General features: G+C 35.9%; 1 protein-coding gene across 1 annotated transcript; it reads left to right on the top strand.

Moving 5' to 3' along the window:
• The first annotated feature begins 2,146 nt into the window (after nucleotides 1–2,146).
• LOC141338026 (uncharacterized) lies at nucleotides 2,147–7,763 on the top strand. The gene is made up of 5 exons (XM_073843599.1): nucleotides 2,147–2,252; nucleotides 2,437–3,192; nucleotides 5,913–6,481; nucleotides 6,734–6,929; nucleotides 7,579–7,763. The coding sequence occupies exons 1-5, from the start codon at nucleotides 2,198–2,200 to the stop codon at nucleotides 7,761–7,763; spliced, it is 1,761 nt and encodes a 586-aa protein (XP_073699700.1). The 5' UTR covers nucleotides 2,147–2,197.
• The last annotated feature ends 10,198 nt before the right edge of the window (nucleotides 7,764–17,961 follow it).

The raw sequence follows: 17,961 nt of genomic DNA, 5'->3' as shown, positions 1-17,961 counted from the left end.
GTTTAACATTTAGGCCTAATAAAAATTGATCATATTTGATTTGCTTGAAAAAATTAGAATCCAAAAAAATCAGTTATTTCATAACTTAACATGTCCTTATCATCAATAAAAAAAGCGTTTATGTAATAACCGTCAGAAACGGCTCGTTTTAGATGAGGAGAAGGACTGCAGGACTGACTGCAGCTGCATCACAAACGGTGAGTAAATGATTTCATAATGTTTGGTTTGGAAATTAGCATTTTATTTTCTTTATGTTTTCAAAACATGCAATAGCGAGGGAGCATGGATACTGTTTTCAATGCAATGATATTAGCCAATCATAACAATGGCAGATTACTGACTGAAGTCACACCCCTTAAAATGGCTTGTTTCTCAGAGAGGTTTAATGAGGGTTAAAAATAATATTTTTAAAACATATGTTTTTTTTTGTTCAAAATAAATAAAATAACTTATATACTTAAAATTAACATTATGAGTAAACATCAAGGAACATAAAAAATTAAAACATCTATGTCATTACCCCTTTAATGTATAAAAACATGGTATCCAATGGTTATTGCCTCACGGTCTGTACATTCACAGTGCAGTGTATCTTATATAAAGGTAGGGGGCAGAATAGCTTTCAATCAGAGTTGGTTAGTTTACTGTAGGATGGAATACTGATCATGATGCCAGTGTTGAATTAGTTGAATTAAAATACAATTAAGATAATTTAGTTTAATTAAAATATATTTAAATTTTTATGTTGTGTCAAACGCTGCCCTACAAATAGGCTTATAGTAAAATGCTTAAAGCAACCTGTGTCCACACTCAAATTTATTTATTGAACAAGTTCAACATACAGGTTTTTGTGCCAAATCACCACAGCAACAGTACTGATGAACGGGTTCAAAATCTCAGCAGAAAGTTCTACAGGGCCACGTAAAAAAACACTGAAGATGTAAATACTGATACAGTATATTATACGCTGTTATACATATGAATGTGTTCTTTCCCAAGTCAGTCACAAGTCTAGACAAGATGGTGCTTGGTTTTGGTTTTGTTGCCAGCTCTGTTGTGAAAAGATGGATCAGCTCTTTTTCTCAAGTCTCGGCAGGAGAATTAACTAGAGGAAAATAAATTGCCGGTGCCGCAAGGAATTTATTGAATGTTTCCGACAAAATGTAGCTCTGTGTCTTGATATCTTTCTACAATGGCCTCATTAGAAGGTCTAGAAAATAGAGAAACAATTTTAAAAGAATATAATTAAGATGATGTCAAGTAAGTAGATTTTTACCAGGGTTTTAAAACGAAATTAAAATAAATTAATCAATTTATCAATCGATTGATTCACTCCGAGAAGAGTGGATATTTTTAACGTTTCTGTTCATGCGTTCCTCCGTAGTATTATTGCCGTTCCAAAACAGTTTTGAGTGGAACATATACCGGTTAATAACGTTTTTTTTTTTACTATAGTAATATGATTATTATTAATAATAATCACCACTATAGTATTTAGACCTGTTTGGTAGGGTGAGTACGGTAGTTTCTAGCCTCACGTCCTTTATGAATGGAATTATGGTATAGCTTTTGAGTTATGGCGGCGCTGAATAGATAACACCAAATGGGTAGCTGCGATTTCTTTCTTTGAGGTAAATTGTTGTCTATAACCCTTTTGAAATGCGTGATATTTTGTAATCACGTGTGTTCGTGCAGACGGCAATGCTGTTTGTGCCAGACAAGAACTGTTGTCGTAGCTGGTGCAGGAATGTGATTGAAGTGCATGTTTGTTGTATATTGTACTGTATTATTCGATTTATTGGTGTTTTAAACATGATTTTGAATGATTATAGCACAATAATGAGGGTGTTTTAAAATAAGACAAGCTGTTTGCAGTGCTTAAATATACACTTGAAGACCCCTACGTTATATTATGAGGAGACACTAATACAAAAATGTGAATTTATAGATAAATGTGAATTAAATTTGACATTGGAAACATTAAAATATCACTTTGACATGCTCTTTTAAATATCACGGCAACATGAAACTATTTATTTTCTTACTATGAATTTAGTTACTAGAAAGTTGAATTATATTTAGGTTCATATGGATTCAGGTTCAGGCTAAAATGCTTCTATATTGCATGTCAATAGGTTCAGTTTTTTCCCATCAGCCTACAAGTGAAGAAGAAAGACTTAAAAAAAACAGTGAGAACATGAGTGACCCAGAACCCTGCAGAATAAAACAAGAAGAGACTGAAGAACAAATAGGTTGGTGTTTATTCTTGATTATATTACTGCTGAAGAACAGCAGATAAATAAAGTAAAAAATAAATTACAGGACCTTGTAATTTATCAACCCTCTGATAATAGGGTTGATGAATGCTCTTAATATTGCTCTCTTTGCAATTATTTATGATTTACTGAAAATTAAAGCTTTTTACTTTAATTTTAGACTTGATGAAAGAGGAGGAGGAGACTGAAGACCTGAGTGAAGCAGAGGAGAAACATCATGGTGTCAAATCTTTGAGTCCCTCACAGACGGAGAAATCTTTAACTTGCCCTCAGTGTGGGAAGAGATTCACACGTAAAGGAAACCTTACTGAACACATGCATATTCACACTGGAGAGAAACCGCACACGTGTGATCAGTGTGGGATGAGTTTCAGACATAAACGAAACCTTAATGGTCACAAGAAAATCCACACCGGAGAAAAGCTGCACACTTGTGTTCAGTGCGGGAAGAGTTTTGCACGTGCTAGGTCTTATAAAACACATGTGCTCTCTCATTCTGGAGAAAGGCCATATAACTGTGATCAGTGCGGTAAAAACTTTTCTAGGGCAGATTGCCTGAAGAACCACCTAAACGTTCACACAAGGGAGAAACTGTGCATGTGCACTTTGTGTGGAAAGAGTTTTAGTCAGCCGAGTGTTTTAGAATTACACCAGAAAAGACACAGCGGTGTCAAGGATCATTTGTGCTTTTATTGTGGGAAGACCTTTGTTACAGCTGTTGAATTGAAACAGCACCAGAGAACTCACACCGGAGAAAAACCTTACGAGTGTTCACACTGTGGCAAGAGATTCAATCACTCTGGATCCCTGAAATCACACGAGAGGATCCACTCTGGCGAGAAGCCGTATCACTGCCATCCATGTGGGAAAAGTTTCACTCATTGTAATTCTCTGCTGTGTCATAAAAAAACTAAATGTCTAAAATAAAGTTTGAATTTATGTAAAGATCCAGGTCTTACAACTGTAATGCTGCATCTTCACCAAACGTGACCCAGTCATTTTGCTTTATGGATTTAGTAATCATTGGGCTTCATTATTATTGTTTGTATTATATACAGCAATTATGTTGCATTATAAAGAAAAAGATGGAAAAAAAGAGTCTTGTTTTTATTGTTTCATATATCTGGCATTTATTTAAAATTTGTGCTTAGAACATCTAGTTACTACTAGTTCTGCACTACTCATGACATTTAAATGAGGATGACATAAACCTCAAGAAATCATGAAGCTCTTCTTCTTTTGAGATGCTTTGGCTATGTTGTAATTCATTAAATAATAATAAAAAAATGTGACCATTGATATTACCAGAGCAATTTGCGTAAATAGAAAACTCGGCTGATATTGCATGGACAATGCAAGAACACAATAATAACAATAATAAAACTTTTTTCACCTTATTAATTGTTCTGATGTTTTCAGATCATCTTTAATCTGCCACTTGATGTTCATTTCAATGGTTTCAACAGACTGAGGCAAACTAAACTATTATTATTCATTTCTGTAATTTAGCATAAACTGCTAACCCATGTTTCATGTAAAACAACAAAAAAACCATCGAACAAAAACTCAGCTAAAAGTTAAAAATCGTTATTTTGCATACAAATCTCTACACTTATTTCTGTATATTCCTATTATTATCATCCTCACATATTTTTAACCAAAGTGAAATACCCTTGCTTTAAAGAAAAATACGTCGCCCCCCATATTAGAATGTGCCCCTTTTAATTCTGTCTGAACAACAAAAAAAAAAAAACTTTTTTTTAAAACCATGATTTACAGAAGACACCCACTAAAATCTACTGTTGTTTCTTTAACATAACATAATATTTTAATATTGAATATTCTACACACAACATTAAACACAGCTTCCCAGAGAACCCTCGAGCCTTTTTTCTGGCTGTATTGGCACCCGCAGCGTGAACTCTGAAGCGGCCGACAGCAACGTCTTTGTTCGCGGCATTTACAAACCTTAATAACCGTGTCTCTCTGGGCGATTCGTTGTGAAGTAGAGTCAAAGGCGGGAGCGGGGCGGAGCGCTGATGGTGGGAAGTGGCGTAGATTCCGGAAGTGATTCAGAAATGGAGGTTGAGAAACTGTGAAATGAAAGCAAAGTTGTGGACGAATCTTAGGAACGGACAAAAATAGGGAAATCACCAGGCAAGGAGGAAAGAGCAATATAAGGTAAAGCATTTTCAGACTTAAAGAAACACATAAAGAAACCACAGGGACGATTTAAAGTCTTAAAACATTGTGATGTTTTAGATAGTAGGCAACAAAAATGGCAATGGGAATAAAATCAGGGCAAGGTGTAAACCCTAAGTGGAGGATAAAGTCTAATATGTCAGAATGGATGAAGGAATTTCATATGCTGAGGCTCTGAAGAAAGTAAAACAGACAAAGGTTACAGAAACTATTAGAAAGTTCTACTGTATTTAGGTTCATATGAACATTTTGCTGCTGCATAGTAATTATAGATTTTATTTGTAGTTTTAATGTGATGTTTTATTCATCTCGGATTGTGAGAATAATCTATTACAGCAGTTTTATAGTCTTTCAGCATTAAAGTTAGCGTCAACAGACTAAACCAAACTACATGATCACCACTTTTGATTTCTACAATTAATTTTTCATAGTTTATGACAAATCATGTTTTATGTAAAAACAACTGCAAACTAAATCAAAGTTATCAAAGATTTATCTAAATGTGTTAGTTGTTGCTTACAAATCTGTAAATATGTGTATTTCTTTCTATGTTTCTTTGCCCATTCAATTATTTGTCAGTTAAAAATAAATGTATAAAATGTTAAAAAATAAATTGATTCACTGACAAAACAGGAAAAACATCAAACACGAATTTCTTTTAAACACAAATTCAGTAACTTTACATTTTGATATAGATAAACATAAAACATTAATGCATAAACGGGTGAAAACATGAATAATTTTAATAAACTTCACTGAAGCTCCTCTCACAGCAGATCAACAATAAATGCTGGAATATTTTCCCATCAGCCTACAAGTGAAGAAGGAGGAGTTTAGGAAACAACATTGAGAACATGAGTGATCCAGAACCCTGCAAAATAAAACATGAAGATACTGAATTACAAATAGGTTGGTGTTTATTCTTGATTCTATATTATTAATGCTGAAGAACGGCAGTTCTAATTGTGTTGCAGTGTTTTAAAAAACAATAGGAGCTGTGAAATAAGTTAAAGTAAAAAAAGACACTTTGCATGAACTGATTACAAAATGGAAATTTTATATATATTTATTTTATATATCTGGTTTACAATTTTTGCAACTATGTTACTAAACTTTTAAACATCTTACACCCCAGGACAAATATTTTGCAATCACACAACTGTGGTTTTATTAATTTCTAGGAAAGAACATAAAATGTGAGAATTAAACAAAATGTATCAAAAATATAAACTTTGCTAGAATGGATAACAGGCCTGCAAATTTAGTGTAAATTGTTGAGTTGATGAATGCATTCAATACTATACAAATGTTTGTATGCAGTTGACTACTCTTTTTTTATTACATCAGGGTTCACTTTTATGTCATTTGCCTTCATATTTCTTTCTTTGATTATAATTTACTGAAAATTAAAGCTTTTTTTTATTTTCATTCTAGACTTGATGAAAGTGAGTAAGACTGAAGATCTGAGTGAAACAGAGGAGAAACATCTTGATGTCAAATCTTTGAGTCACTCACGGACTGAGAACATTTTTTCCCTGAAAAGAATATCCGAAAAATCGTTCACCTGCCTTCAGTGTGGGAAGAGCTTCAGACATAAAGGACACCTTAATGAACACTTGAATATTCACAGTGGAGAGAAGCCACACACATGTGACCAGTGTGGAAAGAGTTTCGTAATCAAAGAACACCTTAATAGACACATGAAAATTCACTCTGGAGAAAAGCCGCACACATGTGATCAGTGTGAAATGAGTTTTATATATAAAGGACACCTTAATAAACACATGAAAATTCACTCTGGAGAAAAGCCGCACACATGTGATCAGTGTGGGACGAGATTCCTACACAAACATGGCCTTAAAATGCACATGAAAATTCACACTGGAGAGAAACCACACACATGTGATCAATGTGGGAAGAGTTTCACACAGAAAGCACACCTTAATACACACATAAAAATTCACACTGGAGAAAAGCCACACACATGTGATCAATGCGGAAAGGCTTTTGCAAATGTAAGGTGTTTTAAATCCCATGTGCATTCTCATTCTGGAGAAAGACCATATAACTGTGATCAATGTGGTAAAAACTTTTCTTGGGAAAAATGCCTGAAGGAGCACCTGAAAGTTCATTCAATAGAGGGGCCTCAGTTGTGTACTTTGTGTGGAAAGAGTTTTCCTCAGTTGAGTCATTTAAAAAAACACCAGAAAATACACAATGGTGTCAAGAATCAGTTATGCCTTTATTGTGGGAAGACCTTTATTACAAGTTCTCAACTGAAACGGCACCAGAGGATCCACACTGGAGAAAAACCTTACAAGTGTTCACACTGTGAGAAGAGATTCAATCAGTCAGGAGCCATGAGAGTACACGAGAGGATCCACACTGGCGAGCTGCTGTATCGCTGCCCTTCATGTGGGGAAAGTTTCACCTATTTTAAATCTTTGCTCAGTCATAAAAAAAATAAATGTCTAAAATCATGAAATCATGTCTAAATTCATCTAAAGATCCAGCTCTTTCAACTGCAATGCTGCACCCAATCATTTTATTTTATCAGTTTAATAATCATTGTGCTTTTTTTCCCCATTGTTGTGCTTCTAGTTACTTCACCACTTATGACAAATCTAGTGGATGTCACAAACTATCATGTAGATTTTCAACTGAAGCTTATTTGCTTCTCTTTTTCTTTTGAGATGCTTTGGCTATCTTGTGATTCAATAAAGAGAGAAATCAAAAATTGTATATCATACAGTGCATTCAGAAAGCATTTAGACCCCCCTTCACTTTTTTCAGTTTTGTTATGTTGCAGCCTGATACTACAATGGTTTCAATTAATTTTCCCCCCTCATTAATCTACACTCCTTAACTCAGATAGTGAATTCACAAAGTGAAAATAGAATTTGAAAAATGTCTGTAAGTTTATTAGAAAAAAAAAAAACCCACCTAAATATCACATTTACGTAAGTATTCAGACCCTTTGCAAAACACTTGAAATTTAGCTCATGTGTTTCTACACATTGATTGGAGTCCACCTGTAGCAAATTAAACTGTTTGGCCATGATTTGGAAAGGCACACACCTCTCTATAAAAATCCTCACAGCTGACAATGCATATCAGAACGAAAACCAAGCCATGATGTCAAAGGAACTGCCTGCAGAAATCATAGACAGGACTGTATCGAGGCACAGATCTGGGGAAGGCTGGACTGAAGGTTCCCAAGAGCACAGTGGCTTCCATAATTCTCAGGAAGAAGCTTGGCACAACCAGGACTCCTCCAAGAGCTGATCGCCAGGTCAAACTGAGCTATTGATGGAGAAGTGCCTTGACTAGACTGGTGACCAAGAATCTGATGTCACTCTAGTGAAGCTCCATGGTCCTTGGTCGACCTCTAGTCTCTGCTGACATTCACAGCTGTAGAGGTCATCTCTAGGTGTTGATTCACCATCTGGGCTGGGTAGAGACTGGATCCGGGGGACTGCAGTGACCATCTGATCTTGATACAGACTGGATCTGGCGGCTATGGTGACCTCGGAATAAGAACAAAACAGAATAATAGCGTAGATGCCATTCTTCTTACGATGCAACAAGTACATCAGGTGTTTTGGGAAGTGTTCCCGGTTCCGGTTGACCTAATTAATGCAGCATAACAATCCTTTAATGAATTTGGATTATAGAAATTTGTTAATGTGCTAAGTGTAGGCCAGGTTAAAGAGATGTGTAATCTAGATTTAAACAGACTGAGTGTGTTTACCTCCCGAAGAGTGTTAGGTAGATTGTTCCAGAGTTTAGGAGCTAAATAAGAAAATTATCTGTCGCCCGCAGTTGATTTTGATATTTTAGGTATTATCAAATTGCCAGAGATTTGAGAATGCAGTGGACGTGAGGGACTATAATGCGATAGGAGCTCGCTCAGGTACTGAGGAGCTAAACCATTATAAGAGCTTTATAAGTGATTAGCAAGATTTTAAAATCTATACAATGTTTAATAGGGAACCAATGCAGTGCTGACAGAACCGGGCTAATATGGTCATACTTTCTGGTTCTAGTAAGAACTCGAGCTGCTGCATTTTGGACTAGCTGGAGTGTTTTTTTTTTTATTATTAAACGTGCAGAACAACCACCCAATAAAGCATTACAATAATCTTTCCTTGAGGTCATGAATGCATGAATTAACGTTTCTGCATTTGACGTCGAGAGCATAGGTCGTAATTTCAATATATTTTTGAGATGAAAAAAAAAATGCATTTTTGCAAATGCTAGAAATGTGGCTTTTGAATGAAAGAGTGCTATCGAATAGCACACCAAGGTTCCTATCTGATGACAAAGAATTGACAGAGCAGCTATTGAGTATTAGACGGTGATCTAGGTTATTTCATGCGAAGGTTTTAGGTCCAATAATTAACATCTCTGTTTTTTTCTTCAGAATTTAGCAGTAAAAAAGTTACTCGTCATCCAGTTTTATGTCAACTATGCATTCCATAGTGAGCACCTGAAAGTTCATTCAATAGCCCCTCTATTGAATGAACTTTCAGGTGCTCACTATGGAATGCATAGTTGACATAAAACTGGATGACGAGTAACTTTTTTACTGCTAAATTCTGAAAAACAAAAAACAAAACAGAGATGTTAATTATTGGACCTAAAACCTTTGCATGAAATAACCTAGTTGTGTACTTTCTGTGGAAAGAGTTTTCGTGAGTTGAGTCATTTAAAAAAACACCAGAAAATACACAGTGGTGTCAACTATGCATTCCGTTAGTTTTTCAAATTGGTATGTTTCGTCGAGCCATGAAGAAATATAGAGCTGAGTATCATCAGCATAACAGTGAAAGCTAACACCATGTTTTCTGATGATATCTCCCAAAGGTTACATATAAAGTGTAAAAAGTAATGGCCCTAGTACTGAGCCTTGAGGTACTCCATACTGCACTTGTGATTGATATACCTCGTCATTCACTGTCACGTATTGATGGTGGTCAGATAAGTACGATTTGAACCATACCAATGCACCTCCACTAATGCCAACATAATTTTCAAGTCAAAAGAATGTTGTGGTCAATAGTATCAAATGCAGCACTAAGATCCAGCAGCACTAATAGAGAGATACAACCCCGATCAGATAATAAGAGCAGGTCATTTGTAACTCCAATAAAAGCAGTCTTGAGGACATCACGCAAGTTACTGTGCTACGTACTAGACCTTCTTATTGTAAGCTCAGGGCCGGTCCGTCCTACAGGCGAAGCAGTTTTCTGCCTGGGGCGCCAGGTGTGCGTAGGGCGCCGCCAGTGGCCCTTACAAAAAAAAACAAACAAAAAAAAAAACATGTGGGCGCTCAGGTGCCCCCCTCCTTTTCTACACAATGAACAAATAAGCAAGAATAAATACACTTTTTATTTACAATATTTCATCTGGCCTGGCTGATGCACTTGAACAGAGACACGATGCTGCTGCTTACTTCAGTGGGGGGATATGTCTCTGCACAACTGGCAGCCCCAGGCCCGCAGCCCAATCAAGACGTGCGCCGTCGATGTAATGTAAACACAAATACATGGTTGTGTATGGGCGCACATCACACCAGGCAGACAGGTGTAAAAATGAAAAGACACAAGCCCTCAGGTGCGCAGGGCAGAAAACGGAGGAAAGAGGAGGAGGAAAGGAAAGCCCAATTAAGAGGTAAGCTATGTCAACAAAGCGCTGTTTTGCGTTTCTGTGTTATTTTAAGCTGATTGGCGCTAACGCTAGCGTTAGCTAAGTAATAAAAATAAAGGCAAAGCTAGCTAGATAATGCAATGTTATGATGAGCTATTGCTAGATTCATACAGATTGAGATGAATGCTCAACCCTCACGTTTGGGCTTAGTAGTTTTATTACCAAAAACTAGGTTACTACTATACACCTAACTGCCTTGAGTCTCAAAATGAGTAGCAGGCTGCACCATTATATCAGTGATGATGTGGTTTATAGCATGTTCAAGCAAATGTTTATTTTATTATTTTATCATTATACATTTTATTTTATCATCCTTGTTTAAAGGAGTAAAACTGACTCGGACTGGCTGACTTTGTTGTTAATTTTGTTAAAATATGCGAGCCATAAAAAAAAAAAAAACAACAACATCTTTTTGTTCTGTAATTTGTGGAGGGGGGGCACCCAAATGCCAATCCTGCTGGGGCACCAAAATGTGTAGGACCGGCCCTGTGTAAGCTTATCAAAGAACTTAATAAAATATGAAAATGGATATTCCCAAATATTTAATATAGGCTACTGCATGCAACATACATGGATTTTTTTTATTAATGGTCCAGGTTAAACCACCTGGGAGCTTTGGTTCACCTTGAATCCACTGGCCAACCCAAATAGCTTCACTTTTGGCCCAATTTACTTTAGCTGCTGATATCTCTCTAAAATCTTTAAAAATTTTTACCAAGGTATCAATGTCTTTTTGATCTTTGATTAGAACCACTACATCATCAGCATAAGCTGACAGAGAAACAGTTTTACCAGAAAAAGGTAAACAAAGACCGTTTATTTTTTCTCGAACCTTGTGTAAAAAAGGTTCAATGGCTACAGAGTACAACATACCAGCAATGGACATCCTTGTCTCACACCTCTTTTCAATTTAAAAGGAGCACTTAAGCCACCGTTAACCTTTACAACACTTTCAATGCCATTGTATAAAATTTTAATTTTATCCACAAAATCCTTTATAAAACCAAAAGCTTCCAAAGTATCAAAGAGATATTGGTGTTCTACCCTATCAAAAGCCTTCTCTTGATCTAAAGAGATTAGGCCTACATTAAACTCTTTTAATTTTGCAAGGTCAAAGATATCACAAATAAAAGATATGTTGTCGAAAATGGACCTCTCAGGAATGCAGTATGTTTGATCAGACTCTATCACTTTCTCTAGAACTCCTGCAAGTCTATTGGCCATGGCTTTGGAAAATATCTTATAATTACTACATAATACTGACACTGGTCTCCAACATTTTATATCTGTGAGATCTCCTTTTTTTGGTAAAAGGGTCAAAACAGCTCTCCGACAGCTTAACGGCAAAAAGCCTTTTTCACAACTGTCATTTAAAACCTCAAGTAAATCTTCCCCCAACATGAACCAAAAAAATTAAAAAAACTCAACAGGAGGACCATCTATACCTGGGGCCTTCCCAGTTTGCATACACTGAAGTGCTTTTTCCAGTTCTTCTAAACACAAAGCACTACCTAAATCTTGATTAGATTCAAGAGACACTTGAGGTAAGTCTTCTAAAAAAAAGTACTAATATTTTGATTTGTTCTAATTTCACTTTGATACAAAACTTTATAAAAGTCAACAATTCTTTTACGAATTTCATTTGTATCAGTCAACATTGTTCCTGACTCAGACCTCAATGAATGAAAAAGTCTTTTTTGACCATTTTTCTTCTCAAGGCCAAAAAAGAATTTAGAAGGAACATCCATTTGATCCACACATTGAAAACGTTGAAAACATTTCCATAATCCCACCACTGTTGTAATGAGCTAAAAGTTGACTTGGTATTTCTAAAATCCTTCCAGAAAAACTCAAAACTCACTTTAAAATCCTTGTCACTCAAAAGAGCAATATTAAAGTGCCAATATGCACTCCTTGGTTTTACAAAGCTCAAGAACAAAAAATATTGAACCACAGTGGTCAGAAAATGAAACTGGAATAATACTACAACTTCTATAAATATTTGTCTGATGATTAAAACAATACAACCTATCCAGCCTTGCTAACGACACCACCTTATCTCTGATATGAGTCCATGTATATTGTTTACTATTCCCATGAAATACCCTCCAAGTGTCACTAAGCTCGTGGGTTTTAATAAGTTGTATCAACCTTTTACGTGACAACATATGCGGTTCTAAATGGTTTCTATCAATATTTTGTTCAGTACAATTAAAATCCCCACCAAGTATTAAATAATCATCACTATTACATTTTTGCAAAGCTAAACATAAAGTATCTAAAAAAAACTATTCTATCTTTTACTGCAGTTGGAGCGTATACACATATAAATACAAAAACCTCATTTTCGAAAGCAGCTCTAATCTTTAAAATCCTTCCTTTTAGAATCTCATCCACTTCGTATGTAACTGGGGTGAAATTTTTAGAAAAAAAAAAAACAGCAACTCCTGCGCTGAGTGAATTATTATGGCTCAAAAATAAGAGTCCATCCCACTCCATAGCCCAAAGAGCTGCATTTTCATCGTCACTATGTGTCTCTTGTAATAATGCAACATCAAAACTCCTTTGCTTAAAAAATTCAAAAATCTCTGCACGTTTTTTGCAATCCCTTGCACCATTGACATTCAGGGATGCTATATTAATGTTATTCATTTTTAAGAAATTGAACAACAGAAAAACACCCCATAAAAACATCATAGCATGGAACGGAGAGATCAAAATTTTAAGCATTTTCATTGTTGCCTAACTCTACAGTAAGTCTTCTCACAATCTTCTTCAGCCGATACACCTCTCTATCAGTAAAACAACCTTCACTTATTAAAAAACGTGACCTATCTACCAGCAACTGGGTATCAGGGAAAAAACTTTCCACCTTTACATTCCTCCTGTTTTTTGTAATCCCCAAAAAGTGTTTGATGTTTTGCACATCATAACCAGTAAACTGATAATCAGACTGAGAGAGCACACTACCAGAGTCAGATGAACACTCATCACTTTCTCCCTCCTCTTCATCCTCCTTTGTCTCAACTTTTTTCGCCACTTTCACAAAAGAGTCAACTTTCGTCTTCTTCCGTTTTAATGGTGCCTTAAACGACTGTGAATCATCTATTCCTGTACAACTTTCATCAGGAACCTCTAAAGGTTTTACACCACCTTCAACACTACTGCCTTGCATTTCACTTTCTACAGATGCAGCCCAATCTCCCACTTTTCCCTGAGAAGTAAAAGGGGTATCCTTCATTATCTCTACAGCCGTCTCCACAGTTAACCTCCCTTCACCCTCCTCGGTGACTCTCGGCTGAATGTCTCAATGTAGGATTTTCCCTGTGATTTCGATTTGGGTTTTCCCTACAACGACGTACTGTAACGTGACAGAAGATCGGACCAAAAAACAGTTACCCCCGTGTTCACCCTTCATTTTTATTTCTTGTTTTCATTCAGTTATTTTATTTCTGTTGTGTCATGGACCCCTTCTCCCATCCTGAATTCCTCCTCCTGCTGCTGGAGCAGGGGGAGAGATCTCTCGAGGACCATACAAGACACTTCCTCAAGGTAGCTAACTCAGTGTTGTAGTGGTGCCTGGAGAAGTGGGTATACGCTTCATTTAATCCCTTTAAATATTCTCCTAAACATTTACTGCCTAATGGTTTGGCAGATGATGTACCTTTGGATAATATAACAAAAAAGCTAATAATGACCATCTGTGTAATCACAATGTTTTTTTCCAAAGTAAAAGTTTCACGCAAGTTTGCTGCTTTCTAACAGGACAGTGTGTCGTGCTTTTATTTAAAATCGGATTCCAAATTGTCTCCTGCCTCACTCTTGATGTGACATGCAATGATAGCATTAAAAACGTTGCCAGAAGTATTCATGCAGTAGTCAAACAAAGCTGAAGCCGGCTGTGACTGCAGCACTGAAAGGGATAGTTCACCCAAAAATTAAAATTTCGTGACAATTTCGTTTTGTGACAATGGTTTTGTCTTGTGGCAAAGTCTCCTGGTTCAATTTTGTCCAGTTTCAAAGAAACAAGAGTATCAACGCATTTCACTAGCTGGCGTAAACATTTTAAAAGCATTTTTTCTCAGTTTTAGTCTTGGCATAGTTCCTGCACTTTGCCTTTGGAGGGAAGTATACATGCGACAGATCGTTTACGGCATTTGCGTACATTACGCCAGAGCGCACACACATGTAACACGCCTGATGCTAAACTCGTGCTCAGGATGGATGGACGTGGTTGTGTATCAAAGGTAAAAAAATGATATAAATACTGTTCAGTTTCTCTCAAAAACCGAACATTTTGTGTCTTAGGACATCAATGTATCGTCACGAGCCGAAGGGTGTAATTTGGATTTGTCTGTGCATGTTTTTATTTACTTTTAAAGGTTTGGTGCCCATCCACGTTCATTATTTGGCTGGCAGACTGCACCGGTTTTCGTTAAAAATCTTTGTTTGTGTTATTCTGAACAAACAACCTACATCTTGGATGCCCTGGGGGTAAGCAGATAAACATCAAATTTTCATTTTTGGGTGAACTATCCCTTGAACATTAAAATAAATACCATTCTCCTCCATCGCACAACAAGCAAACAGGGCACTAATTTATTTAATAACATACAAAACAATACCATGCAAGATGGAGTGAAATGAAAACATACATTTTAACTGAAAAAAAAAAAAAAACTACCTCAAAAATCTGACAATAATCATTAACTTTGGCTGCTCCTAAATGAAATGTAAATGAAAATGTAATGAAACATGTGTAAGAGGAAAACATTGGTGGGGTAAACTGCAAGAACTCATGGCACTGACCTACAGTATAGCAATAAATAAAAAGTCTGTTGGATCTGAAATTCATGTCATAACAATTAAATAATCTGTGTGATCTGCTTCAGCGTCATCCTGCAAGAAAACAAAATCACAATCAAAAATAAAATCAAGTAGGTTTAAACACACAAAGTTGTATACTGAATTACAAAAGCAAAAGACAGAACAATATAAAACAACAGTTCTATTTTCCAAGCACATGCTCAGACACATACACTATAGCCAACAGTAATGCATAGATTCTGAGGATGTTTACATATGGAAATAAGTCAAACATCACACAGTAATACAATATATCTCACCCTCCTCTGAAACTGTTGTGTTCTCTGGTATATCAAACCTGCAACTACAGCTATGAACACCAGCAGCAGCGCTAGAATAACTACTATTGACATCATGGGACGTGAACTCTTGTCCAGTGCTGTAATACACAGAGAAAACAGTCATTAGGGTAATCTGAATACAATACAGTTGAAAATAATTGTGATGGAATATCCCATTGAACATATTACATTTCACCTAAGCAGGTATTTAAGTAAAGTACTTGGATATTTAGATGTTTAAGTCTTCAATTTACAGCTTACAACATGTCTGACATTCTGCAGTATTTTAGTATCATTAAAGAAATTATTTGATAAACAGAGTTTTTTAAACTTTGTTACAGTATTTCTTTTTGAAACAGGATGTTGGGTGGGACAAAAGGCGTGACATTTTTTAAACCATCAATAGGCTTTTATTTAATCAAACCACATGTCACATCTTGATATATAGGCTAAACAAACATTTTTACACGATAATATCTGTTATCAATGAACTGTCAATATGTAAAATAAAATTACAGATGAGAGAACACATAAAGATTACCCTAAAGCCTATGGACTATATTTTAAAACAATTTTGATTAATGTAACACAATTAGAGGAAAAGAGATAATATGATACCTGGACATGGCTGACAGAGTTCACTAATGTTGCTATATTTAGTCCGGTTGGTGAATGAATAAGCAACAACACAGCTGTAGGTGTTTTTATCCTGATTTTCCACCACCAGAGGTAGAGAGAGACTGATGCTGAGATCAGACACACTGATGCTGGACAATAAACTGTTTCCTTTGTACCAGGAGAGACTCACATGACTCACATTCACCACTGAACACACCAGTGAACATTTAGACACTGATAAAAATTCAGATGATGATGAAGAAGAACAGTTTGAAGAGTCTCTGGTGATGACAGGAATGGGTAGAGGAGCTGGAAAACAAATGAACTAACAAATTACTACAAACAGTACAGATTTATGAATATTGTCTGATGTATAGATTTCGAAACAATCTCACAACATTATATTAGAGGTGCAAAAACAATTATGACAAGATGTTAATTTATTAAAATTAGTTAATTTAATTACTTTGTTAAACTGTTTTCTTTTGAAACAGGATGTTGGCTGGGACTAAAGGCATGTCACCTTTTAAACCATCAATAGGCTTTAATTTAATCAAGACAAACTCCACTTTTTGATTGGCTAAACAAATATTTTTACATGATCATATCTGTTAGCAATGAACTGTCAATATGTAAGACAGCATTACATATGAGAAAACACATATAGATGACCTTAAAGCCTATAGACTAAATATTATTAAACAATTTTGATTCATTTAAAACAATTAGAGGAAAAGACATCATATGATACCTGGACATGGCTGACAGAGTTCACTGATGTTGCTATATTTAGTCTGGTGGATGAATGAATAAGCAACAACACAGCTGTAGGTGTTTTTATCCTGATATTCCACCTCCAGAGGTAGAGAGAGGCTGATGCTGAGATCAGACACACTGGTGCTGGACAATAAACTGTTTCCTTTGTACCAGGAGAGACTCACATGACTCACATTCACCACTGAACACAGCAGTGAACATTTAGACACTGATGAAAATTCAGATGATGATGAAGAAGAACAGTTTGAAAAGTCTCTGGTGATGACAGGAATGGGTAGAGGAGCTGGAAAACAAATGAATAAACAAATTACTACAAACAGTACAGATTTATGAATATCGTCTGATGTATAGGTTTCTAAACAATCTCACAACATTAGTCAACATTAAATATCAGAGGTGGAAAAACAACGTGAGGTTCAATTATGAAAAACTTTAATTTATGAATTTATTAATCCACGCTCGGTTTAAGACAAATTAATGTATAACCAGCATGAAAGTGTTTAAGTAGAAAACTGCATACCATAGACCTTAACATTAAAACACTTGAATGTTTCTATGTCTCCATGCCTGATTATGATAAATGTATATCTTCCAGTGTCATTTGTGCTGATGTTCCTGATGTTGAGAGTTCCAGTCTGGCTATTCAGCTGCAATCTGTCTCTGAATCTCTCATGATCACATTCAATCATTTCCGTTTCATTGTACCGAACTACACATAGAAGATCTCCTTCACCATACTCCCACTTTATCAGATCATCACTATGTATTTCAGTAGCATTGGGGTAAAATGTCACAGAATCTCCCTCGATCATTAAACCATTCTTTACAACTCTTACATCTGTAAAACACAATTATCCAGTTTGAAAATTATTATCATCCTGTTAGCATTATTAAGTCATAATTTCAAAGGGTTTGCCTATATAAATTCTACTCACAGGATCTGGAAAAGAACTGTCGTCGAGTGTGAGTGGCCGCATATGTGTCACTGAAGCTCCAGATAATGTGTGATCTGCTCTGCTCATCCTTAAACCCCTTATAACTGTCAGAGGTAGAGATGATCCTTTCATATACCTCAGGGGTGTGAATGTTTGGAGATCCAAACAGCCACAAAACATGATCGACTCGCTGTGTTTCAGAAATATCATTGTGAAGAATGATGAAATCTCTCTCAGTCGCTTCTGTCATCATTTCATCCCTTGCAATATCATTCACATCTGGTAAAAGTTGAATTA

This window comes from Garra rufa, chromosome 7 (genome assembly GCF_049309525.1).
Source record: "Garra rufa chromosome 7, GarRuf1.0, whole genome shotgun sequence".
Lineage (NCBI taxonomy): Eukaryota > Metazoa > Chordata > Actinopteri > Cypriniformes > Cyprinidae > Garra > Garra rufa.
This window is presented reverse-complemented; position numbering and strand designations above follow the sequence as displayed.